The following is a 27,953-nucleotide window of genomic DNA, read 5'->3' on the forward strand; positions in this document are numbered from 1 at the left end:
ATTCACCATTTACTTACATTTTACAGACTAAACAATTCATTAATGAATCAAGGAAACCAAAAAGCAGATTATTTCGTGATTCAGAAAATAGCTGCAACCCTAGATTCAACTTAATTCCGATGGGAGTGATGAAAATAAACCACCACCGTGTCCCATCGTTTGAGTCTGGATGGGACGACTGATACTGTGACACAATCATGTTTTGTTAAACTACAATTGTCCCTTTGATACAATGAACAATATCACAGACCCACAAAATCACAAAACACCATTATTCACCTAAATGCAACACACACACACACACACACACACACGCACGCACACACGCACGCACACACACACACACATAGACTGTTGTGTTCTGTTTGATTTTATTTTCTTGGCAGCAGACAGTGCTCAGTGGACAGTTTGAACCATTGAGGTGAGGTGAGGCTGTTAAACTGTCATCAGCAGCTCGATGTGTCCTTGTCTATGTGTGAGTTTGTGTTTGGAAATTCCCTGTATGTATTTATGCTTTTTCTGTGACTAATAACAGACAATAACACCCAGACGCTGCTGTCACAGAAAAGGTTACTCTGTGTGTGTGCGTGTGTGTGTGTGTGTGCTTCCCAAATTGGTGGAGAGAAATAAAATTACAGACAATTAGTTTTTATTGGAGGCCTGGAATGACAGAGAGAGGGGAGAGCGAGCAGTGATTCATGACACACATACACGCATACTCACACACAGACACACACACACATACATCTTACACCTGGTTTAAACCACAGTCACAATGAATTTGATGTATGCTATTTGTATGTTTGCTTTACTCTGTCTGACACTCTGGAGAGGATCAGTTGACAGACAATTTTGTGATAGTGGTTGAAAGTGATGTATAAAAGCTTGACTCTGGTGGGACTGGAACCCACAACCTTTGACTAAAAAATTAGCTGTCCGTTACTGCATGGAGTCTCGTGTGTGTGATTATGTCTGTAGTTGTACATTCTATATATGAACAAAGCTTTTACGACAAGGGTAAAAGATCACTGTAGGTGGGTTTCTGGGACACATTCCCACTGCCCTGCATCTTTAAGACATGTCTCTTCTCCAACACAACTGTAAAGACACCTGTAAAGACACCTTGCCTTCACATTGCCACTGTGTAAGATTTTGGGTATCTTTGTTATCATGTTGAGAATGAGGTGACTGACAGATTAAGACCACACCTAATACATAACATATGACTCTGGTGGGACTCGAACCCACAACCTTTGAATCACTTCCTGTGTACTTTAGCTAGAAGTCCAATGCGCTGTCCATTGCGCCACAGAGCCCTGCCTTTGTCAGTCAATGGGTGCTAAAAACAACACGCAAACAAGGCAGTCAGAGATGGTAGACTTCACCCCATTCACGCAACAAGCCTCTAGTGGCTTCTGTTGGTCATATTGGCAACAGTCAGACAGACACACAGAGCCACTAAAAACTCCACTCCATGGGGTGAAGTGATAAATAGTTGATTCAGTGTCAAACACCAATAAGAGTGGCTGTCTTGGCTATATAAGAGAGGAATGGCCACCTCTCATCTAAGAGGCATCTCCAGCTCTGACTAACTTGTGGAAAAAAGAGGGTTGATAGGGTCACTTAGAGACAAAGTCTGGAAGAGAGCTAAAGATGATTTCTTTAATTCCTGTTTCATAGCACCTGTTTTTCCTGGCCTGAATGCATACGGTAAATTCTCATCATCAGAAGAATGTCCTTTAGATGTACATGTAGGTAGTTCCTTTGGACGAAAGCATTTCTGTTGGGTCTCAACCTGTGCATTTTGCTATTGAGCCGCATATATCGTTTTTAACATAACATTTGACTCTGGTGGGACTTGAACCCACAACCTTTGAATCACTTCACTGTGTATTCTAGCTAGAAGTCCAATGCGCTGTCCATTGCGCCACAGAGCCATTAGATGTGATCCTGATCAAGAGTTGAGCTCCCTATGTAGGAGAGAAAAGACCACAGAATGACTTTCAAATATCACAAGAAGTCTATTTTCTGTGCTGCATTGAGCAGAATGGGACTTAAACCCATAACCTTTGAATTATTTTATCTGAAGAGGATCAGGTGACAAAGGTCTAGACAGTGGTTGAAGCTAATGGATGTATAAAGCTTCATCTAAAGTTGTATATCCATCAGTTTATTGGTGTCTCTGTTTTGAGGATTAGGACATGCAGTTGAAGCCTTCTGATGTTTAATTCAACATTCTGGGGGGACTTGAACCCACAACCTAGAAGTCCGGTGCACTGTGCTCCCTTGTAATCTGATTAGATATTTGTGTTAAACAGTTGAGCAGTCATTCTGACTCTGATACCTAAAAAAGAGGCCAGTGAACATATAAATCTCACATCTGCTGGGACTCTAACCAACATCCATTGCATCACTTCCTTGATTTTTAATCCACACGTCCAAAGTGCTGTCCACTGTGTCACAGAGGCAGTTGACCCTTTTCCCATTTAAAGGAGATCTTTTTTCCTTCTGGTTTTTCCCAGTGAGTCATGTTTGATTTCACAAATGCACAGTTTAGTTTCTTTTCTAGTGGCTGTAGTTTTCTCATGTTTCATACAAAAACAAGAGTGACCTTTGTTTTGTTGTTACAATATGTTCGTGGCAGTATTTTCATGTGTTCGGGAAGAGGACTTTTTATGATTTATCTGTGAAAGAATTCTCTCTCTCTCTCTCTCTCTCTCTCTCTCTCTTTGATCATATAAACACTAACTGTGATCGATGCAGGCAGAACTCAATCTCTCTCTGTCTCCCTCATTCTCTCTTTCTTATTTTCCGCAGACCCCAGGGATCATTAAGTGTGATTAATAATTTTAAATTATCTCATCATCTGTGTCTCTAATTGCTCTCATCAGTCAGTCTACTTTCCTCCGTTTTAGTTTTCCATCTCGTGGGTCCAAACCAAAACTTATCATACTGGCTGGCTTCTCTGTGATTTATTGGTTGTACAGTTTGAATGCAGCACGCTGTTTCAGTAGGAAACTGGACGAGATAAAATAAAGATAAAGACTAATGTAGATCAGACACCTGGAGACATGTTTTTTTTACTATGCATCACGAAGGAGAACAGTTAAGATTTACAACGGAATATTAGGGCCACTCATTTTTTGCCATGACAAGATTAATCTTGACATTTTTAGAATATCATGTCGAGATCCCAGACTGTGTTTGGTAACTAAAGAGAGACACTTTGATGATGTTGATGATTTGTGATTGATGTTTTACCGCTTCCAGTCAAAAAAGAGTTCCAGCAAGTCAGAATCTCACGCTGACATTACAACCACGTCTGAGATTGACTGTCCAGATTCAGTGGCAGCTTCTGTGGAGTGGGTTCTCTCGCTGATGGATGATGGCTGTCGAAATCTTGACATGATATTTAAATTTTATTCTTGAAGTCGACATGTTGAGATTAATCTCGTCATTGCAAAAAAAAAATTCATGCATGGTCCAAGTTCTCCTCACTCTAAATTTACCATAGGTGAGAGTGGCTGGATCTTTGTCTATCTACGTATGTGGCCCTGCGTTGGAGTGGCGAACTGTCGGGGGTGTACCCCGCCTGTTGCCCTATGTCAGTTGACACAGACTCATGACCCTCATGTGGAGGATAAAGTGGTAGAAGATGGATGGATGGTCCAAATACTCTGTCTTACAAGACTACCAAACCAGTACTTTTGCAAAAAAATACCACAGCCGACCGTGACCACAACACAAACCTTTGCAATACAGACCAACCACGACTTGATAGGATGATTGTTTGGACATTGAATTGATGCATTCTCCATTTTTCCTGCGTCTGTGTTTGAGAGCTGTGCTACAAACACTGGAACGCTTGCAATATATGCAGATATGTTGGTTATGTCTGTACACAACTCTGGTGTCATCATTGCTATTAACAGTACAGACAGTCTGGCTGAAAGATCTGAGTTAACATAAATTTTGCAGTTCGAACATCACTTTTGTGTCTAGAGTTGGAAAACTGGACTTGGTGTGAAGCAGAGGTCACAGGTCAGAGAGATACAGTAGATGTAGTCAAATGTTTAAAGATGTCCTCTGTTTGATTTTCTGTTTGTTTTCACTTAAAAGTGTGCATTGATACTTATGAACAGTGTCCTTTGACAGAACTTGCACTCATGCATTTTGTTTTGCAAATAAAAGGTGGCAACATTGGTCGTTTTTGTTACAAAACTAGTTTAAATAATACAAATAATCATGTGAGCTCTGTTTTTGTAGGTACAGTAGTTGCGCTGGTGGTCTGGCAACCAGTTGACACGTCAAGTGTTTGTATATTTATGTGACTGGGGTAGAGTGGTCTTGGCTCGACCACAGCACTTTACTAGCACTGCACACTAATTTAGAATAAAAGTTTATCACACCAATTATTGATAGTGAATGTGACCTCCCCTCTTAAACCATTAATTTTACTCACCAGTATTGAACACACAATCAAACTGGGTCCAAATGCAGTGTGCAGCATGTATCTGCAGACAGGGAGCACTGGGGGTACCTTGCTCACGGCCAGCCCAGTCGTTGACCTGTCCTGGGATTTGAATCAGTGACCCTCCGGTTATAAGCCCTACTCTCTTCCACTTGACCATGGTTCTGTCATAAAACTCAACTCTGGTGGGATTTGAACCTACAACCTTTGAATAATTTTCTGTGGTGTTTAGCTAGAAGTCCAACACACTGTCTATTGCGCCACAGAGCCCTTGTGAGATCACTTCAAGCGTAGAAGCGACCTGATATGAAACAGAGGTAGGCGACGGTGAGCGTTTTGAACAACCTGATGACAAATCTGCTGCCACTTTAGAGGACGAAGTGTCCGCAGACAAAAATGCTGCAGCCTAACATCAACAGTTTCAGACGAGTCATCAGATACTTCTGTAACAACCTGGGCGTATGTGTATTGTACTGGGGGGAATGACAGTATACTACAGCAGCCTATTCAAAGTGCAGGGACTTGAACCTGCAACCTGCATTATGGTCTGGACAGGAATGTCACCAGCCATTTCCCCTAGAACCCCCCTTTCGCCCCTTCCTTCCCCCTCGTGTGACCCACATCTTTCAGTGCTTGAGCAAACAGCTGCGTTCATGTACAATCAACTAATTGGGTCAACCTGTTGTACTGTATCACTTTCTTTGTAGGAGGTCGTTGGCCTGCTGTGTATACACACACACACACAGACACACACACACAGACACACACACACACACGCACACACCACATTCTTGCTCCTCAGCCAAACATTACATTTGTCCTCATTGCTTTTAGTCCTTCAGAATGGACTGTGTCTCTTTGTCTCTTATTCTCTGGTAGACTGATAGACTCCCTTTCTCTGTCCCTCTCTCCCTCCCTCTCTCTCTCTCTCTGTTTGTGTGTGTTGTGGCATGTTTTTGAAAAGAGGAAGAGGAGGAAAGAGGAAGGACAGAAACACTTCCCGCTTATGTTCCAGGATCAGACAGAGGCTGACCATTTGTCATTATTCTTTCCTCCAGATTTCTACTTCCTGTGACAACTTCACATCATGCCTGAGGGGTCACGGCGTGGCAGCCAGCGATCGCCCAGTACCACAGGTAAGAGACGGAGGGGCAACATCCTTATAAACTTTTTGCAGATTTTACTTTATTTAGAGGAACTGGTAAATGTAGCATTTCACAGTCCAATGAGTCCAGTAAGATCCTTTCTTCTTCTTGACCGTGGGCTGTATATAAAAATAGAGGTTTTCTTCCAGTTTGAAAAGGAAACCCGAGGAAGTATGATGGATGTAGCAGTTAGCCACAAGGGGGCGACTCCACCGGTTGCAAAAAAGAGCTCCATCCAGTCTGTGGGAAAATGAGGGCACTTCTGACTTGATTTATAACATGAGCTAACATTTTTCTGATGAGTTAATGTTCCCAATTGCTGCTTTCAAGTTTTGTAAATGATGTTCCCATTTAGCATGGAGTTTGCATGTTCTCCCCTTGTGTGCCTGGGTTTTCTCCACGTTCTCCGGTTTGAGGATTAGGCAAATCGGACCTTGGGCCTTTTGCCCTAGGTCAGCTGGAAATGGTACCACCACCTGCTTAACCCTCATGTGGAGAATAAAGCAGTAGAAGATAAATGAATGAATGTTCCCATTGAGAGTAACATAGACAATAAAGCATTGTACATATAAGTGGACACCAGTGTGATTGACAGCTGATATTGTGTGCAGTTGGTGCCTGTTTGCAGGCGACGTCTTTGAACTTCAACCACCAGAAATTATCCGTCACATTCTGAATTGATTCCTCCAACAAATGTGTCTTATTATGTGCGAATAACGTAAACAAAAAAGTACATCTTATCAGGCTGAACAAACACTGGCTACTAGTACACAGGGAAACACGCAGACTAAATACACAGGTGGAGGGATAACAATAAACGAGAGACAATCGTAATTATTTCAAAATAAAACACGAAACAACTCAGGTTGTTTCAGATCCTTATCCTGGTCGATTCATTGCACACCAGAGACAAATAATAATGGTGGCCAAACAACACCAACACATCTAAGGAACATACTTGCAAACTAGGCTTCAACTCAACTGCATAGTTAACAGTGAAATTATTAAACAATTATGTGATTTTAAGTGATGTGAACCATGGTCCAGCTGCACCTCTAGTGGTAATACCAAAGGGAAGATAGATGCTGCTGTCATGCTAATTTGTATCATCATCATCATCATCATCCTCTAAAACAATGATTTTAATTATACTTTTAATCTAAGAAATTAGTCAAATAATTAGCCAGTTGTTGCTTTTGGTTGTTTTTTTCTTCACATTTTTGCTTTATTTAAAACTGTTTTGAATTGAAATCTCAGGTTTCTCTGATCCGTGACTTCCTGCCACAATTGCACTAACGCATGCATGCATGCACACGCACAAACACACACACACATACACACACACACACACACAGTAATGATGTGTAATTACACACTACACACAGCTACCATGCTGTTTTGTTGCTCTGCACTTATATTGGCTTCCATAGTTAGAATTCACGACACACTCAAACATACCAGAATGTTCTGAAACACTCTGCAATTATAACATAGGCAACAGATTTGTACACAAACGTACAGTGTGTGTATGCATGTTAGATTTTCTCACTCTCTCACACACACACCAATATACTCTGTGTGCAGGAAGTTGTCTGGTTTTGGGTGATTAGGTGCAGCACTGAACAATGTTGTTGCCATGAAACGCACACACACACACACACACACACACACACAGCAGATCTGTTGATTATAACCATTGAAATGAACGAAGCAGAAAATGGAGAGAACGCCCTGGATAAGGAAAGAAATGACGAGATGAGCGATAGAATAGAAACAGGAGAAAGGGAGGAAGAGGAGGGGGAGAGACGGTGGGGAAGCATGAGGGGCGGAGACAAATAGTTTTAACTCCAGTTGTGATGATTGTCCGGATTGTGAGGCAGAAACAAAACAGTGCGGAGGACAGGAGAGGGCGATGGAGAGGAGGAGAACATCTGACCTTACATCAGGAAGCAGAACGATGTCAAACGATCTGACTGTTAAAGGAAGTTCACTCGTGTAAACACAAGGACGCTGCAGGGTTTGGCTACGACCTGTGAGGAGGGGTCATAGGTCATGTCAGTTCAACTTCCTGTCTCCGTCGACGTGCCACCTCATCTCGTCTTTGGGTGTGGCCGGTCGGTCGGTGGTTGCTGTGTCTCATCTTTAGCCTTTTTTCCAACAGGAAACAGAAGTTTGTGCCACTTCATCAACGACACTCTCTCTTCCACACCAAAAATTTCGCGATTGTACATCACAGCACACTTTTGGCATTGTAAAAATATCTGTCTGGATTTTCCTCATTGACACAAAGTCACAGTAAAACATCTCCTGTGTTCCTGCGAAATGAAAATGCACATTTGTCTCTGTGGACCCTGGATTACAAACTGCAGTTTGGGGAGATAAAGCAGTGAATTTCTGACAGGTTTGATAATGCTCTCGACTTCTAACTCTTTATTCCTCTCTTGAGGGATTGAGCTGTCATGTTGATTGCGAGCCTAAAGGTACATTCCCACTTTCAACATCTGGTTTAAAGTTACAACCTCCCAGTCTTGTTCTTTATGGAAGAGGAAACTCAGCATTATGACCGGTGTCAGAAAAAATGCGTAGTTCACTGTCTCTTCCCTAAAGAGTGATGATGACGCTTTCTCTCTATAAAACACTGAGCTGACTCTCGTGGCAAAAAAATCATCCAGGTTTTACTATGGTTCCTATGGTTTTGCTTGCCCCTCCTGAAAGGGCAAATGTTTGATGCACAGAAGGAAAAGAGAAAAAAGAAAGAGGTTTATGGGTTCAATAATGATTAGGGTTTATTGTAAAAAATAAAGAGACAAAACGGAGACACCGTTTTTGTTGTCCACCATCAAATCTAAAACCTCGGCCCTGCCATCACCACCCGAGGAGGCGTGGTTTACCAACAAAACTCATTCTATATGCTCAAAATATCAAACTTTAATACACTGAAGATGTATTTTGTATTCATATTAAGTACTTGCGTATTAATATAAAATATTCCTTTTGTGATGTTTTTTTCAATTTTAAAGGACATGGACGCTGCGATTTGTCATTTTCTTTGAAACAGCGGTGGCGTGTTACATCACTGTTACATCAGAGATATAATGACAGCAAAGTGCCGCTCTGTCATTAGTGTCATCTCACTGGAATCCAGTCCACCTTATGGTTTTGAAGCATGTGTTTAAAATTCCACCTTAAAACAACATCCACAGCTCACTGACGTCCGCTGACTGCACACAATGTAGTTCAGTCAGTCAGTCAGTCATCATCTACCGCTTCATCCTCAACCAGAGGGTCGCGGGGGGTGCTGTGCCAATCTCAGCTACATCGGGCGACAGGCGGGGTACACCCTGGACAGTTCGCCAGTCCATCGCAGGGCCACACACACACAGATAGAGACAAACAACCATTCACTCTCACACTCACTCCTATGGTCAATTTGGAGTGTCCAATTTACCTATCCCCACATTGCATGTTTTTGGACTGTGGGAGGAAGCCGGAGTACCCAGAGAGAACCCACGCACACACGGGGAGAACATGCAAACTCCATGCAGAAAGGCCCTTGTTCCAACCGGGGCTCGAACCCGGGTCTTCTCGCTGCAAGGCGAGAGTGCTAACCACTACACCACCGTGTGGCCCGCAATGTAGTTCATTTGATCTAATTTATATACACCTGATTCATTTAAGGTGTCAGTTTGATTTATTTAATCTGATTTGTTTAACCTGATCCACTCATCTGGTTCATAAATCTGGTCTCCACTGGTGAAGAGTCGATTGATTCCCATGAATACAAATGATCATTTTTACAGGTTTTGCTAATTCATAAGCAAACACCATTTAAAACACTTATTACTTGTTTTATTTTCTGTCTTATAATAAGAGAGTCATCTTATATATAGTAAAATGGTAAAATAACAAAGCAAGTAGCATTAAAAAAATCCTTGAAGGAATATCTTCTCAATCTCAAACTGTCTCATTGTGAACACATAATCAAAATATCAAACTTTAAAACTCTTTTTCTCTTTTAGAGAATAAAGTAATATTTCTGTGGATGTTTTCAGATTAAATATAAACGTGTGAGTCATAGAGTCCTGAAATTAACCTGAGGCTGAATCTGTAATAATTATCTCATGGTCAGTGACCGAAACTTGACTCTGGAGCATGCTCTGTTACATCACACACACACACACACACACACACAGTTTTGTGTGGGAGTCAACGGTTGTGTTCCGCTCAGAATTTATTGCACTGGAACATGAAAATGATCAGGTGTTGTCGTGTTTGAAGATTCTCCGCGTGTTCGAGAAGAGTGTATTTGTAAAAAAGAAAAAACAGCCCAGAGAACAGAGAGCGATGATGAGGGAGTTCCTCCTGGAGCAGTCTGAGGTCCCGGCTTTAGATCCAGGAAGTTCAGTTTTGACAAACAAGCAAAGGGCAGAGGTCAGAACCGAGCCCTGACCTCTGCAGAGGACTCGGTCACCCAGGTGAGCTACAGGCGCCACCGTCTGTTGAAGAGGAAGATTTATCATTTTAAAGCTGGCGTCGGCAAGGTCACAAAAGTAGACAGCATGCAGATAGATTTGAGTGAGATTTTCCCTCTCACTTTTTCCACTTTTTAGAGGTAATTTTAAATGACAATCCTTCATTTAAAACACAGCTATTCATTTGGCTCAGTGGATGGATTGGTTCACTGACTTGTTGTTTAATGCAGATCTTGTTGTGATCAGCTGATGAAGATGAGATGGAAGGTGTTTCTCTGTGATGGGACCTGAATGATGATAGGGCTGCCGTGCATATAGCAAATCATAAAGGCTGCAAAGGCTGACTTAATAAAATATATATTCCTTATGCAAAAATTGCAATATCTGTCACAATTATCACAGATGATTAGATGATTTGCACAAATCATTCAGTCTTACTGTGTGGTCTTTATCTTTATCATTATCTTTTTTAATATGTATGTGTTCTCATGTTTGGACACACAAAACAGACAGCCTGTCTGGTTTAGTTTGGTCTTTTCTTGGATGTGCCTTCAGAAAATTGTTTAAATGTTGAATCTGTGCTTGCACCACAGATATAATTAGGTCAGTACCAATAAAAGTAGTTCACATTAGTCCTCACAAAGAGAGACTGAAGTTGTGTGTGAGTGTCTGTTTGCATTTAATGAGTAAGAGAAAAGAGGAACAGAATGAGATGAGTGTTGGGTAAAATGAACCACATCCTGTGTACCAAAAAGAGAGACACACTCTCTCACACACACACACACACACACGCGCACACACACACACACACAGAAACCCTGCAAACTGTAAGTACCTCTGCAGCTGCTCTGCAAAGTGTGCAGATAATATACATTACATACAGTATTTACTTATATGATGTACTAGATATTTTTGCTTTATGACAAATATATTGATCTGGAATCGATCAGGTTGTTTAGTTTGACTCGTTTGTTTTAGCGTCAGCAGTGAGTTTCATTTGTCGTCTATTTTCCATTTCCACTGACCAGAATTTATTTCTTTGCCTCTTGAAGTTGTCTTCTTTGACTCTCACTGGTTTGTGAACACACCGCTTCTCTCTAAGCTGATGTGATGATGATGACGATGTGAGCGCGGCTGGCTCTCCCCCGTGTCGGCCCTGTTTATAACACTGACGATGAAGTCATGGTGGTTTTTGTCTCAGAGCAGAGCCAGAGACTTGATAAGAGACAGAGAGAGAGCGGGAGAGGGAGAGAGAGGAGGGAGAGGGGGGGTGACACACAGGGAGAGAGGGGTAGTGGTGAAGATAAGAAGTGATGTCAGCATGGATAAGGAGGACAAGGCTCTTTCAGATGGTTAATAGCAGTGATTTTAGTTCAATTATCAGCCCACACACACAGAAGTAACCATATTTAGAATCCATCTATTGTCAATCACCTCTGTGGTCTATTCTACTCATCTACTACATCATTTACACAGTTGGATATGATCTGAGGGATCAATCTGCCATAAATCATCTCATCTTTTATGGAATTCAAGTCCATTTGTTCTTCAATCCCGAACAGAGGGAACAGAAACATGTCCACATGCTGTGGAGATGGTCTGATCATGGTTAAAGATCTGGATCTGCCAATACTGACACTGATATTATTCATACACATGTATAATTTACAAATGAATTTGTATTGATTTTGCATGCTTGTATTACATGTTATTTTCCACGTGCCAAAAGAATGCTGTGATATTTCACTGAGCACCTAAAGTACAAACCTGTGGGGCAGCATTGTTTCTTCTGTCCAGAAACAAGGTCAGCTCACTACCTCAACATACTGAATGAACAGGTTTTTTTTGGATATACTCCAGAATGACAATGCCAGGATTCATTTGTCTCAAATTGTTAAAGGGGAAAAAAAAGGTTCAGGGAGCATGAGACATAGAGTCCGGACATCTGGGATGTGTTGGAGAAAACTTAACACAGTGTTCCAACGCTTCCATTGTAGATGTGTGACATTGTACAAGCTTATTGAAAACATAACAACACAAAAATTCGACTGCAAATTCATGCCATAATCAAGTTTACGGTGTCAAAATATGCAAAACTATTCAAGTGACAGTGATGGAGTTATATCCATACAGTTTTCAGCTGATCCTTTGTTTTGCGTGTTCTGTGCAGGGTTTGATTTTAACACAGCCATGGTTGTCATGGCATAGTTGCTACAGTCTCCGCAGTTGACTGCGAGTCAAGCATTCTATCTTCATGCTTCGTTGGAGAAGAAGTCGCGGTTCCACAGTTTTATCAGCGAGAGACTGACACACTTCACTAGAGACAGGAAGTACATGATATGAACACAGAGAGAGAGAGAGAGAGAGAGAGAGAAATGAAGCGTGTGTGAACACTATGGCTAAATAAGGCTGTAACCTACTGCTCTCTCTCTCTCTTTCTCTTTGTGTGTGTGTGTGTGTGTGTGTCATGCTGTAAATTCTTAATATGGACATTTTCAGATAGAGAAACACACATTTTTTTGGTCAGTCAGCTGTAGCTGGGTTTCCAGTGTCCCCTGCTGGTCACAGGAAGTCGTACAAAACGTTCTTAATTAGAAGGCCACACGGGGAACCATGTTTGTGTGGAATAGATGTGCGAGTGCACAGCGGTGTAAAAAAGCAGCTCCCAACTAGCGACGCCCCGAATTTGGCTGTGTGGCAATTTCCAGTACCTCATACTTCAAAAAAACCTTTCTTTTAAAGCTGTTTGTGTGAAAAAGAAAATTAAGACTTTTATGATGATTGTTCAGGTGTGAACCCTGTCGTCTGTCTGAAAGCAGCAGCAGGAGGAGCAGGAGGAGGAGGAGCTTCTCTCATTCAGCAGCTTCTGAAAACATCTGTGAAACACATCAGATCTGATCTGCGACTCACACGCCTCCGTCCTCTCGCGGATGAAACGAGCGTCGTGTGTCTGTGAAGGTTAAAACAGCGGAGGCATGTTGGCCTCAGTGTTTCAGTGAAGCTGTAAAATGTTTTGGTGCTGTTCCAAATCAAACATGGCCGCTCCATGAACAGTCGGCAGCTGTTTCTACTCTGCCTCTGAGAACCTGCTCTTCTGTCTGAGCACAAAGAAATTCAAAGGTGTGATGGGTTTACATGGCAAACACTAACGAAGCTCAAACTTATGTGTCATTAAAGGTAGTTTTTGAAGAGTGCTGACGGAGCTGTGTCTCTCCTCTACGCCTAGAACTAGTGAAAACAGAGGGGACTGCACCAAAAATTGCTCATTCTATGTTATGAAGAATATGTTTGATGCTTTATTCCACTGTTAGTCTTTCCAACAGAAAACTGAAGTCTGTGTCTCTTTGGAAAACTCTCTCACACACCAATGTCCACAGAGAAAAAAAAAGTGAACCCAAGCTTACAAGTTAACAATGCAGCCAGGGCTGGCCTTATGCATTTTGGTGGCCTTGGGATTCAGCATCCGCTCATTAAAATTGGACACGTCTGAACTTCCATGCACTCTCTCTTTGTCTTTTTTCTGTTGTAACTCCCAACGTAATCGCTTAAAGTTGGCAGCTTTGCCATCATTTAGGGAATGTTTGGAAGAACAGCTCTAAAGCAAAACTCACATTTTCGGTCCCAGCAACCAGTACCATTCTAGAATCAGTTCTTAATACCCTTCCCTATTCATCAGCCAACAAGGCAGCAGTGGACCAGAAACTAAAAACACTACTTATTTGTTTTCAAAGAGATGCTAAGTATCTCTTAAACAGGTGTCTCAGGTGTCCATGCATTGAACGCAGAGAAGCCATTTTGTTCTGTATTAATAACAACTAACAGTCGTCTCTCCCTCTCTCCAGCCACCAAGCGTCCCTCCTCAGTCTCGTCTCTGAGTGGGATTGTGGGTAGGATGATGTCGTCTGGCGACCGTGGAGCCTCGTCCTCCTCCTGCACCTCTGTGAACACCGTATGCTCGGACGGCGAGCGCCCTGCCTCCCTCTCGTCCTCCACCTCCTCAGCATCTCTTCACGATGCCTCCCATTCTTCCTCCTCCTCCTCCTCCTCACTGCCGTACGGTGCCGTGCCGACCTACAACGCCTCCTCGTCCTCCTCCATGCCGAAGAGGAATGGCTCAGACATCAGCCTGGACCTCACTCCCTTGGTCACAACGCAAGGTGGAAGAGGAGGAGTCTGTGTCGCCAGGGCGACAGGAGCAGGCTATTCTGCTGACGGACATGTAGCCAATGCAAGCGCAGCAGTGACGGCAGCCACGCCCCGGCAGCTTTCACGGCTGGAGAGAGTCGTGATGGAGATCGTAGAGACAGAACAAGCATACGTCAGAGACCTGAAGAGCATTGTTGAGGTAAGAGGCGGAGCTTCAGCTCATCTGTAGTGATGTCATTGAATTTGTGTCAGGTCAGGTGTTAGTATAGTACTCAGGACCTCATGTGACTGAGTTTGGCTGGAACAGCTTCTGCCAGTGCCTTTTTTTAAAGCCCGAGTCAGAGTTCAATACACACTTTAAATCCACAGAGATCAGGCAATATATCACAGAACCTGACAGACTGAATATATCTGACCCTAACAATGCCCATGGTGCTTTTCACCAGCGTGGAAACAGCTGGAGCAGACATTATTCCAGACCTGCAGCATTAAAACATCTTCAACTTTCTGATACATTTTCTCTTGTCTTACTCGCTTAGACGATAAAAGCATGTGAAATCAGGGTTCCCATGGGCCCTTGGAATCCTTGAAAGTTTGTGAATTTGAAAAAAAATGTCAAGGACCTTGAAAGTTTTTGAAAATTGCCCTAAATAGTCATGGGTTATTGAAAGTGCTTGAATTTGCTTGGTTTGTTACGACGCTGCCTACTGTTTCATTCTCCCTGCATTGCTTGATGTACGTACACAGAACAAACGTTGAGTCATAATTACTAGCGGGTGGTGTGGACACTGTCCACTGTCTCGCTCCGCTGTTGACGTGAGATTCCATGCAGAACAAAGACCAAGTAATGAGTAAAGACTGACTTTGACCAAGATCTCTAGGACAATCCTTTGTCCAGATGCAGAGTGTGCTTCATATCAGTTAAAGTGAACAACAAGTTCACCTCCCATCTTGTTGTTCACTTTGCTGTGCTGTGTCAGCACATTCTGTCCTTAAATTTCAGGAAATTGGCCCTGGAAAGTCTTTGAACATTCCAAAAATAAGCAAGCTGATTGAAAAGATTATTTAATTAGTAAGTGATACTGATATGAAGTGATATATTGATCTATTGTCCGTAGACGTGTTTCCACATCCCCGTCTTCTGTGCTTGCTCTGGTAAAAGTACTCCCCCTTGCTTGTCCCAGACTTTTTTTGGTATCCTGAACCATAACAGCTTTCCAACATCTTCACTTTTCTTTTTATGAATATAGCCAGTGATAAAAACAAGTTGCTTAACATATTGCCTGGTCTGTGGATTTGAACAGCGTGACTTCCTGCCAAAATGGATTCTGACTGTAGCGCAACAGGATTGTGTGACGTCAGTTGGTGGCCCTTAAATACCTGTCAGCCAATCACGCTGCAGCTGTGGTTGACTGTAGGAAGCAAATAAACCGTGTGTGTGTGTGTGTGTTTGGGAGGAACTTTAGCCCAGATTTACTGCCCAGGTGTGAATGCCTCTGGGCCAGTTTACCTGCAGCTGGCCTCCACACACACACACACGCACACACACGCACACACATAGAGCTCATGCATTGCGATGCATTGTTTTTAAGTTTGTGTGGTTCAAGTCACGCCATGCTGTAATTCAGCAGACCTGGGCCACTGGGTAAGCCAACCAGAACTAGACTAATAATATTATTCATAATAGTTATGACAACAATAATAATAATAATAATAATCACCTTTGATTTCCTCTAGAAGTAGTTGATTTGGGTGTGTGTTTCATCCAACATTAGTCCAGGTGCAGAAGCTGTGTGTGTGTGTGTGTGTGTGTGTGCGTGTCATGGCAGAAGATGAAAGCAGCAGTAAATTCTCTGTTTTACTTCAAAAGGATGTTTCACACTCCAGTTGGATGGATGGGATAGAATAGAGATGGAAGTATACACACTCTCTCTCTCTCTCTCTCTCTCTCTCTCTCGCTCTCACACACACACGGCTAGCTGTCATCAGATTTATCAGCTGTCTGTCAGTCGTGACCTTCTGTGGAGGAAGGAGCTGCAGCAACTTCTTTGATCGTCACTTCTTCTCTTTTTTTATTTTAATCCGTCCTGGCTCCGCCTCTCTTCATCTTGAGGTCTAGAGGTCACACAAATCACAGACGTGTAATTATATACAGTACATTAACAAGGAAAGACATGTGGTGAGGAAAATGCATCATTTGTAATAAAAATTAGGTTTAAATGTAGTTTGTTATCAACTCAATCTGCCACACAAAAGTCCAAAGAAAAAAACAGTGATTTTAGCTCAAAGGGACACAAGAGCTGCTGATCTTCAGCTGCCTTTTATGGAACATTTGTGTCTCTCAGTTAAATCCAAGCAAAGTATTTAAAACACTGAAGTTGCAAAATAACACATTTGAACTTGCTGATGGATGCAACAGTAGATCAACCACTTGTATGTCCTGTGATGTAAAATGTGTGATTTTCTGCACTCTGTGGGTGAGTGGTTTACAAAGTTCAGTTTCCTGTGCTAAAACGCTGAACCATCCTGTCAGGTGACTGTTGGCGCTTTTCCACGATACAGTTCTAGCACGACTTAGCTCGCCTCGACTCAGTTTGGTATCAGACACGTCGTTTTCCATTACTATAGTTGCTTCTCAACATAGGCAGGCTGCCGTGATGTTGTTTTATACACAACAAACATAAACTAGTGAAGAGCAAGGCAGATGTTTTCGGTGTACTGAATCATTAAAATCGGTTAATTAAAAAGATTAGTTCAGTACTTCCAGTAAATGAACTGAAATACAGCGGAAGCCGGCTTACGATCGCCGGCTTTAAGCAGTGCTGTCACTAAATACTCCTCTGTTAAATTTAAAACATTTCTTTGGTAAATGTTGGAGATTAACACATTTTTTCAGGATTTTTAAGTCTTTTTAAACTGATCTACAATTCGGAATTGTTCAGTTTGATTCTTGTGTCAGACATCGCGCTCATGGCTCTTCCAGAGACTACACTCTCTGATCAATCAGGGGCCAGCAGTCTGTCGACGTCATATTTTACTATCAGCTCAGCTCACCTGGAAACTCACCAGAGCAGGTACTAAAAAAAGCACCAGGTACCACGTAAAATAAACAAAAACGAGTCAAGTGCCATCTGTGTCAGTACCACATACAACCACACCTAAAAACAAAAACTTTGTGCTAGTTTCATGTGCGGTTTATGTACATTTTGGTACATTTTGGTACAGTTTAGCAAAAATGCAGCAGTGGCCACTCCTTGAGTCTAATGTTTTATTTTAATTTGAAGCATTTGGAGCATCTGACATGTTTGTTTAAGGAGAAACAGATTTTGAGATTCAAGAACAGAATAGTTGTTTGTTAAAATGTTGTTTCTTTTATTTTATCCAGAAAGTTGACCACACTGACCCTCACATCTGTTTCTCTAGTAAAGGTTAAGTCTATTTTTACTTAGTTATAACTGTAGTCTTTTCAAGATAAGTGACAGGAAATGAATGTGTTGCTTTTGTTTCACAATCATCAAACAGAATGTTTATTCCTTTCTGTTCAAACTGTCGCTTTCACTCCTGTGTTGCGTTCAGGAAAAAAAAGAAAAAGAAAAAGCAGCGTCCTTCAACGCCATAGTTAGAAAAGTGGTGATTGCAAGTCAAAGCAGCAATCCCAGAATTCCTGAGTCCTGGTGTGTGTGTGTGTGTGTGTGTGTGTGTGTGTGTGTGTGTGTGTGTAATGTAAGCCTCCATTCCTGCTCTCTGTATTTGAGGTTTCACTGGAGTCTGGTTTTGATTGAGGCTACATGATGTCACGCTCACTGTGAATCTGTGTGTGTGTGTGTGTTTCAGAATAATAACAATGCAGACAAAGGAAAAGGAGGAATGAGAGAAAGTGGAAACAGCTCTTCTTCTCTCTGACGACTCTTTAAAGCTGATTTTAAATAGGAAAATTGTTCCCATAAAAGTGATGTACGTGATGACATCACTGTATTTTTTTTGATCAGTTAAAGACGTTTGACACAAAACTGCTGACACGAGTGAAACAAAGTGGAATCACTGGACACAATTTTTGTGAGAGAAAAGTGAACATGAGACATTTGATGCTGCGAGGATCCTGCAGCCAAGTGGGACAGGAAATCGAGGGGGAGGAGGAGGTGGGGGAGAGGGGGAGAGACAGATGCAGGGGACGTGAAGAACGAGGGAATGGACGGAGTAAAACAACTGCAAGGGAAAGATGAAATCAAAAAGGGGGGCAGAGAAGGATACAGAGGTAGTGAGGAGAAAAAAGGGAAAGACGACAGAGGAGGAATGTGGGAGAGAAAAAAGGAGGGAGGGTGAATTTGGGGTCGCAGAGGATTTGAGGAACAAGAAGGGGAAGACGAGAAGGAAGGAAAGAGACGGAGAGACTTGATCTCCTTCTTCACCTTCCGTCTCACAGACATGTTCAGAAAAGGAAGTTGAGACAGACTTTGTTACAGTAACAGTAACTTCACTTCACTTCATCATCACGTTCACTAACACGGTGAAATTCACGCTGGTGCATTTGTTCACACTGACGAGGAAATCTTCTTCTTCTTCTTCTTCTTCTTCTTCTTCTTCTTCTTCTGTCCCTTCCTCATTTCTCATGTCTTCACCTTCATGTCATCATCTTGTCCTCCCCCCGCTCCCTGTGACCTCCACTATGTGTTTCCTGTTGCCTTTAAAAGGTGATGAATGTGGCCAAGGCCTCTCCTTATATGCCTTATTATACTCAAACACACATACACATTCATGTGAGGACACTCACAGAAATAATGCATTCTTTAGCCTGTTACCTTAACTAAGTGGCTAACCCTAAATCAGGTCTTAACCCCCAAAAATCCCTTTAAAGATGTGAGGACACCATACAGTGTCCTCACTCTGATACGTTTTTTGTCCTCACAAAGACCCACACACACAGAAACACTCACACACACACAATTGCTTGTTTTTGTTTCCAATTTAGGAAAAAAATAACAAAACAAACAAAAAGGTTTTGTTTGTGACCACACTGTGCCTCTCTCTCCTTGTGTCTCTCTCTCTCTCTCTTTCTTTGTGTGGGTGCGTGTTAGAGAGAGAGAGAGAAAGAGAGAATGTAGAGGTTTTTGTTTTGTAGTGTTGACACAAATTGTAGACTTTGCTTTTATGGTAAACATAGTTTGGTGTAATTGTTTTTCAATTCACAGCATCAGAAAACTGCTTCTCAGTCATAAAGAACAACACAGTGCCCTGGTGGTCATTGAGGGTACTGCATTTCCAAAAAATCCATATAAAATCCATAGCAGACCAAAGAGTTTCTGGAAAAAAGTTTTTCATGTTTTTCTATTTTATTTTATTTTATTTAGGGTTAGGGTTATGTCCAAGAAACCCTTAATGAGATTAAAAATCTCACGTCAGTGCACATACAATAGGAACAATAGAAACAAACAAAAATAATAACATGTTAACAAAATAATAATAAGGTGAACACCGTTGTGTGAGTCGTGTGAGTCACCACATGCCTTCTCCATGTCTCTGCAGGACTACCTCGGCTGCATCATTGACTGCGGCACTCTGCCCTTAAATCCGGAGCAGGTCAGCACTTTGTTCTGCAACATCGAGGACATCTACGAGTTCAACAGGTAACTCACCTTCATCTCCTCTTCTCTTCTCTTCCTCCTTAAAGTTGTATTTTCATTCAAACAGGTCCTGACCGCTGTCCACCATCTTTAAAACATATGTGAGCCCTCGGTGGTAGAATAAAGACACAGAGTTATGTCAATAATAACGAAAGATGTAACTTAACAGTTTAAACTCTGGCAGCCATGTTTTCACTGAGAGTGAGCCTCCTTAACTCAGACAGGGAGCACTCAGTGCTGACGATGTGTCAGTATCTCACACAATTACGCTTCAAAGTCCTGAACTATCCCTTTAAAGGGCAGCAATCAAGCAGTCAGAGAAGTTTTGAATGTGCGATTTAAGAATGAAACAGAAAGACAACTCGGTGTTTGCATGTGCGTGTGTTTGAGGGCATTTTCTTCAAGTTCGTGGAAAGGAAGCTGTTAAAATATGTCCCCCACACACACACGTACACGCACACACACATGCGTGCAGTGCACACACACACACACACACACTGAGCCCTCCACTCCACCCTGCTGAGAGTCCTGTTTTCACACTTTCTTTGTGTCTGCTCCAACACACACACACACATGCACGCACAAACACACACACATGCACACACACCCACACAGACACACACGTGTGTCAGTACAAACACACACAGTTTTCATTCCATCCAGGCTTCCTGCTCCTGGTTCTCATGGGAAATACTGTGAGAGGGAGAGTGAGGGGGAGGGAGGAGAGGGCGAGAGGGGGAGACACATCTGTGTGTGTGTGTGTGTGTGTGTGTGTGTGTGTGTGTGTGTGTGTGTGTGTTTGTGTACACCTCTACAATCAATTTGATTGTATTTAATTAGTTAATTATAGTTAATAATGCAGCAATAATGGTTCAGACATCCTCAATTTTGCCTCTAATCTCTCTCTCTCTCCCTCTTTCTCTATCTCTCTCTCTCACACACACACACTCTGTCTCAGGGTCGTGCAGAGTTTGGCAAAATTGAATGACCTGGTTTCTCTCTCTCTTTCTTTGTCCAGAGAGAAAAATAAGAAAACCCCCAGCTTACACACACACACACACACACACACACACACACACACACACAGAGTACCAGATGTGTAGACATAATAAGTCCGCAGTGACTACATCATCCAGCATAGCTCCACCATGACTCTACACTCGGGTCAACTTGGTGACGGTTGAAGCTTGGTTATGATTGGCTGTTAAACTCAGAAACACACACACACTCTCTCTCTCTCTCTCTCTCTCTCTCTCTCTTTCTTTCTCTCTTTCTTTCTCTCTCTCTCCTCTCTCTCTCTCTCACACACACACACACACACACACAGTGGGATTTGGATGCTGAGTGTAGGTGCGTGACTCTTTACATGTTCACATAAGCTCCATGACAAACAGCTGAGGCTGCTGGGTAATCTGAATGCAGCGGCACTAACGCACATGACGATGTACTGTACTGTACTGTGCCCCTCCCCCCCACTGAGAACCAGCAAGAAAAGGGACACCGGAGAGAAAAGTTTTGAGACTCTTCTAAATCTACATCATCTTAGTTTCTACGATGTCTTCAGAATGTGTTTATGTACATTTTGTGTCACAAACCTCTCACTCTTCCACAAACGAAATCCATAGGGAAAATGAGTGATTTTGCATCATGGAACACAGACGTTGTTGATCCACTGTTGCCTCCATCAGTGAGTTCATATGTGTTATTTTGTGACTTAAGTTCTGAAATCCTTTGTTCTGATTTACTCCAGGGACAGAAATGTATGAGTCAGCAGTAGAACAGCAGCTCCTGTGTCCCCACCACCTACAAATGCTCGTTTTCTCTATGGGCTTTGGTGCCACGGAGAAAGAAGTTAGGGGAATTGGTCACAGGGCCTCCTCCAAGTGTGCCACCGACAGCAGCGACGACTCTGAGGATGCAGCCTAATGATTTGAGACACAGCTTCTGTGTGTGTTTTGACTTCAACTCATTATCCCTAACCTTAATCATAGCCAGTTAATACCTAACCCTAAGTGAACAGAGTACATTTATTTATCGGAGGCTGCAGCTCTGGCATATAAAACACACTCTGGTGGATTTTTTTTCCACAGAGACGTAAATCAAACAGACGTCTGAGGAACCTGTTAAGCTCTCAGGTATGTTTTTATAGTGACACCGTCTTTACACGGAACACGTACAAGACAGCCGACTGTAATTACTGTGATTTAGAGACGTGTGAGCTGTGTGTGGCAGTCGCTGCTCACCTCTGAGCTTATAGCAGTTTCAGTTAACAAAATGTTTTTTCAATTTTAGTTATTTCCAACTATAACAACCTTGCTCACCTCACACACATTTAATGTGAAAGTGTTAGTTTGTGCACTATCAGCACTTTAAAGGTGAAAAAAACGCAAAGCTCAGCACTAACATGTCAAACCTGAACCTGAGCTATAGGAAAACAGATTATATAACATTATGTTTGCATCACATGACTCACGTGTCCAGGAGGAGAAAAGCTTTCTTAGCCTCTTTCACACACACACACACCCGCGCGATGACACTATTCCCAGAGCTTGTGGTTGTTCTACTGCGTCACGCGTGCATGAATTGTGACGTCACATATGTGTCAGAAAGAAATCAATGGTAGTTCTACAGTTGTTACTATGTTGCATCTTTTACTTTAGTCTCTCTTTAAATCGATCAGTTAGATGATCTGATTAAATATGATGAAATAAATGATATTAAGTTTTAAAAAGTTAGGATTGCTTTTAACATTAACGCTAACTAAGGCTGAACAATTAATCCAAATTCACAATCGCAATACGGCCCAATGCACTTTTCAAATGGCGGAAAACGCTAATGTGTGTCAAATGACTATTTTAGATCAAATTTTGACTGAAGAAAACATTTCTTTTTTGTCACAGATATGTCACAGTGATCATTTTAAACATGTTATTTAAATGAAAAGGAGAATAATTATGTAAAAGTTATCATTCCCTCTGATATCACAAATCATATCGCAGTTATTTAATTCCAGTCAAAATAATCTCAATTATTTGCACACTGTACTGTAACAGTCACTCCCACAGCTAAAATACTGTTAAAATCCATTATTATTATTATTATTGTTATTGTAATAAGTATAGTATAGTATATTAACATATAGTTCTGTAATCCAATGCAGGAGACAGACCTGCAATACAATTTTTTTTTATATATATAATTAGTTTATGTCACATTAAAAAGTAATTTACACTAAAGGCAGAGTGTAAAACTTTAGGTTCAAAAGGTTCAGGTAGGCAGGGGTTAAAGGTTCAGTGTGCAGTTGTATAATAAGACAGAATTGGTGATAATATTTCATCTTTTTAATAAACTTTCTCCTGTTTTTTTAAGTTTTCCATTCCAACTTTGCTGATGTTAGAAATTAAAATCCCATTAAACGACAATAAATGATGATGAAGATAAGAGAGTCTCTTATACACGAGTGCTTATGTTGGATGAGTGCGGCAACTGATAAACTGCTGCCACACACTCTGTTCTTATCAAAGCACTTTCCACTTCACCCCCGAGCTGCAGCAACGGCGCGTAAATCAAACGCACCTGAAGCAGCGCGGTCTTGGCTCCAATGATGACACTAATTGCAGGTTCGTCCTGCTGAAAGAAAGAAAAAGTCCACAATCATAGGACACATTGTTCACTCCTGTGTGAAAGCACAGGACTGACACCAGTCTCATTTTCTATAACGATGGTCACATTCCATGTAGTTGAGATATTTCACAGAGTGTGTTTGACGTCATTAATGAAACGCGACACTGCCATTGTAAATTTGATTCGTTCTACTTCTACTTCGTCTTCTCGTCCTCAAAAAAGTCAGTATGTCTACAACAAAGCACAACTCAGGAGTTTTCAAAATAAAAGTCTCAGTATTTACTCACTTTTGACCACATTGAAATAAGAAAAAAAAAGTAAATAGAGTAAGTTTTTGTTTGTCCATACTAAAATACAGCCTCAGATTCTTTTGGAAAAAAGTCTCAATTTCTGTTTGTCTACAGTAAAGCACAACTCCAGAGTTTTTAAACTTAAAGTCTCAGTTTTCAAAATGAAAGTATTTTGACCACATTAAAATAAGAAAAAGAAAAGTTTGTTGTAGGTTTTTGTTCATCCTCACTAGAACACCTCTGCAAGTTTTTCAAAAAATAAAATGGGACTAGCAATGTTTCCAAAAGTCTCTCTTTTAGAGGCTGAAAAAGTATAACCACAGCTCCTCCTCCTCCTCCTCCTCCTCCTCCTCCTCCTCCTCCTCCCATCATCAGCTCAGTTCAGCAGCATATCTCAGATGCCTCACCGTCAGTGGCTGTTTATCACTCTGTTAAAGACTTGTCTTGCTCTGCACGAGGACAAAAAACAGACCTCGGCCCCTTGTGTGTTTTGTTTGGCCCCGACCCCGCAGAGGAGGGCCCGGCTCGGGTTTTTGGGGGCTCTGGTGTCACAAGGTCATGTGGGGTTGGGGTTCGGTTTGTTTACTCAGCAGCTAAAAGCACTGAGAGAAGAGGGGAGATGATAAAATGTGTCGTGCAGCAAATGAAATGAAGAAATTACAGTTCACATGGATGACTCTCTCTCTCTCTCTCTCTCTCTCTCTCCCTCCCTCTCTCTCTCTCTCGCTGTCTCGCTGTCTTTCTGTGTGTGTGTGTGTGTGTGTGCTGTGGGAGAGTTTGGAGTTCAAGGGTCGGTGTCACTGTGACATTGCGGAACACAAAATAATGAATGAGCCAAATGTAACAGAATCTCACACGCACATCTATTTCACTAAAATCAAGTGATGACATTTTTATTCCAAGTGTCAAAGGTTAACTTGAAGTGACATCACACCATTCATCAGAGTTTATTCAGCGCCGTTACTTGCCGTGGTCTCTGTGCGTCCTGCAACCGCGAGTCGCGATTCTTTCTCGCTGCACGTATTAGCCCAGTGTGTCCCCTTTTGTTTTTTTACACATGTCCATCTTTTTCTCTGTCCTTGTTTTCTTACTTTTCATTTTTTTCCAGATAATCGCCTCTCTTTCACCCCCCCACCTCTGTTTTCACCCTGTTCACAAAAAACAAAACAAATCAGAAAAACACCCAGAATTCCCTCTTCCTCTCCCACAATCCCCCACTAATGATGTCCGCCAGCCACAAAATGAGGCCTGACGCCAGAGGAGAAAGAGGGAGAGAGAGAGGGAGAGACGATGTGTGTGTGTGTGTGCGTGCGTGTGGGTGTGTGTGTGTCTCCTTGTTTATAAACGTATGTTTTTGTGATAATGAAAGACTTGATTTCAGCTTGTTAACTAAGAATGCAGAGAGAGTTCTGTGGTGTAACCTCATATTAAGTGTGTGTGTGTGTGTGTGTGTGTGTGTATGTGACTCATAGACATCAAGAGATATCACAAAAACAATGTATAGTATATCAATACAACGACTCATTACTGTTCTCACTAATCCTCTCTACTCTGCTGTTCTCACTACTGTTCACTACTGTGAACTGGTAGCACTGTTTTTGCCCTCTTGTTTGGGAAACACTGCTCTGAAAGACTGGTTTGTGGCTCTAAAACCACACACTAGAAAGAAATATTGTTTGAAAAGATAGTTTGAGAGGTCAAGAAACAAATAATGTTTGCAAGACAAAGGCTGGGCTGCCCCTGAGCAAGGCACCCAATCTCTCCAATGCTCCCCGGGTAAAGATAAGTGCTGCCATTGTGTGTGTGTGTGTGCACTACTTAAATGCAGAGGTCAAATTCACTATCACTATATGGTGTGTGTGTGTGTGTGTGTGCAAAAGTAACTCATTTTAACACATTGAGTCAAATCTAATACACTTTATTGTCTCCACAGTGAAATGTGTCCACAGTGGCTGCAAAACAGTGCACAGCATGACATAGATGACAGACACGGACATGAATCATAGAATATAAATAACAGAATAAATAAATAATAAAATTGATTATATATATTATATTATATATATATCTTGCTGCCCCTCTGTGTTTGTGGCCCTTAACAAATGTATAAATGGTTTATGCCAGGTACCAACCCTGTATAGTCTGATTCCCATAACCCACTTTTTACCCACACTCAACAAGCCACTCATGTCCACTTACATCTGACCTTTGGCTGCAGTGTGAAATCAGCTTTCACTCCTGAGTCACTCCTAATAATCTGATCTAACCCTGGTGAATGTGGTCATTTCTTCTTCTACAACGACTTCCGCTTTGTCTCAATCAGGGGAGAGTAGTGAATGGAAAATTCACAATTAATTACAGATTTTTCAGATTATTGTTCTTATTGTCTTCCAGAGTATTTGGCAGATTTTTTGGCAACCAGTAAAATGACGACTGAGATGAGACTGTGAAGTATGATGGTGTGAGAGAATGAGAGAATTATGGGAGAGAGTAGGGAGCCCCAGACATAACATGGAGGGAAAAAAGCTCACATTTGTGGCCACAAAATCAGTATAATGTGCATGTGCATGAAATAATAATTAATAATATAAATATCATTCCCATGAATAACCCTGAGAGCTGTGTAAGTAAAAGGGGATGAAAGAGGGCTGAGGATTAAAGAGATTATAGTGAGATTGAGTTTTATTTTAGTTTGGGAATGAGTTATAATGATATTCTCAAAAAGTTAAGTATAGTTAACATTTGAATGAAACATTGTTGAGACATATTTATTTAGCATAATACACACGAAGTGGTGTAGTGTAATCCAAAGGAAACATGTGTGGTGAGTTTAATGGCAGTACGCTGTATCATGGTGTACTAAATGAATAGTGTTGTTGTTAAGTCATGGTTATGATTAATTTTATATTGCATAGTAGTGATAATTGTGCAGAAGTCACACAATATTTGTTCAAAAAAAACGAGCAAAGGGAAATTTGAATTATATTATTGAATTATTACGTATTTCCAAATTTCACAAATTCAATCTGATTAAAAAAAATGTTTTAAGTCATCATTAAGTGTGTTTCTATAAAAACAATAATTTCATCATATTGCCTATAGGTCGTGCTGAGAAAAAGGATATAAGACTCATTCTTATAGCCTCTGTATGTTGGAAAAAGGGTTAAAAATGTTTTTTTTGTTGACGGTCCCTGTGCTCCGGTCTCACTGACGACAGCACATAGAGATCAATGCAGCTCTTTCTGACGAAAACGACGTTGTAGCTTGTTTTGATTCAAAATATGTCATGTATTTGTTTCAACAATGGTTGTTTTAATGTTATTGATCACAGACGTTGAATCTGTTGATAGGAATGATTCTAAACCCACAATTTAGTATTTCATGGCCACAAATAAGCGGTTTTCCCCCCCATGTCATGTCTGGGTCTCTGTAAGAAATAGATAACATATTACAAAAAACAAAAAAAACATTGACACCAGAGGAAATGACAGCTAGGTGTTAAGGGTGCATCATTTTGGCGTCTACTTGTGCAGTCTGCACTATCTCCAGAGTGACATTATGTTGAGCTGAAGTGAAAAATACCAAAATGTAACCATGGTTACACACGAAATATGAATGAGAAATGAGTCAATCACCAGTTTAGCATGTAAATTCACAATATAAAACATATACCCACTCATTTAGTTGTAAAAGATGTTTGTGGCTCTGTTCCTCTCCTCCTCCTGATTTACAAACACCATTAAACTCCTGTCAGGTCTCTGGATTTCCTCCTGATTCTTACACATTAACACAATCAGCGCTTTCTCCTCCTCCTCCTCCTCTGCTGTGTTGCTGTAAAATATATTTTGCAGTAAATATCGCTCCTCTGAGGTCATTCAGCCTCTCTGCTGATTGATAGATTCTGTTTGAGCCACAGTTTTCAGGTCCTCGTCAGACTTTTGGCACCAGAAGGGTCGTATTTTTAAGTATAAAACTTCTTCTGCTTCTTTTCTGGTTCACCCACTGAATCTCACTCACACTCGTTCACACTTTTGACAGTGAACTGCTACATCACTAGTCTGTGTGAGATTTTAAATGAGTCTGAACACACAGTGTCACAGGTATGACTCGACCTGCAGACTGTACATGTGTGAATATAATGAAAGAGTTGACTTTTTTCTCACATGAGTCTGTGTGCCGTTAAC

General features: G+C 41.5%; 1 protein-coding gene and 2 non-coding genes across 3 annotated transcripts in view; 1 reads left to right on the plus strand and 2 right to left on the minus strand.

Moving 5' to 3' along the window:
• plekhg2 (pleckstrin homology domain containing, family G (with RhoGef domain) member 2) overlaps positions 1-27,953 on the plus strand; it is a 51,566-nt gene that overhangs the window by 7,137 nt on the left and 16,476 nt on the right. Inside the window, exons 2-4 of the mRNA XM_058633328.1 lie at positions 5,530-5,607; positions 13,931-14,433; positions 19,758-19,858. Of these exons, the coding sequence (XP_058489311.1) occupies positions 5,559-5,607; positions 13,931-14,433; positions 19,758-19,858 (653 nt within the window). The 5' untranslated portion in view covers positions 5,530-5,558. The remainder of the gene's footprint in view (positions 1-5,529; positions 5,608-13,930; positions 14,434-19,757; positions 19,859-27,953) is intronic.
• Positions 1,224-1,316, minus strand: trnar-ucu (transfer RNA arginine (anticodon UCU)). The gene is made up of 2 exons: positions 1,280-1,316; positions 1,224-1,259 (listed from the first exon to the last, which is right to left on the minus strand). It is a non-coding gene; the product is annotated as a tRNA-Arg (tRNA).
• Positions 1,844-1,937, minus strand: trnar-ucu (transfer RNA arginine (anticodon UCU)). Its single transcript has 2 exons — positions 1,901-1,937; positions 1,844-1,879 (listed from the first exon to the last, which is right to left on the minus strand). It is a non-coding gene; the product is annotated as a tRNA-Arg (tRNA).

The sequence above is a fragment of the Solea solea genome, chromosome 7 (genome assembly GCF_958295425.1).
Source record: "Solea solea chromosome 7, fSolSol10.1, whole genome shotgun sequence".
Lineage (NCBI taxonomy): Eukaryota > Metazoa > Chordata > Actinopteri > Pleuronectiformes > Soleidae > Solea > Solea solea.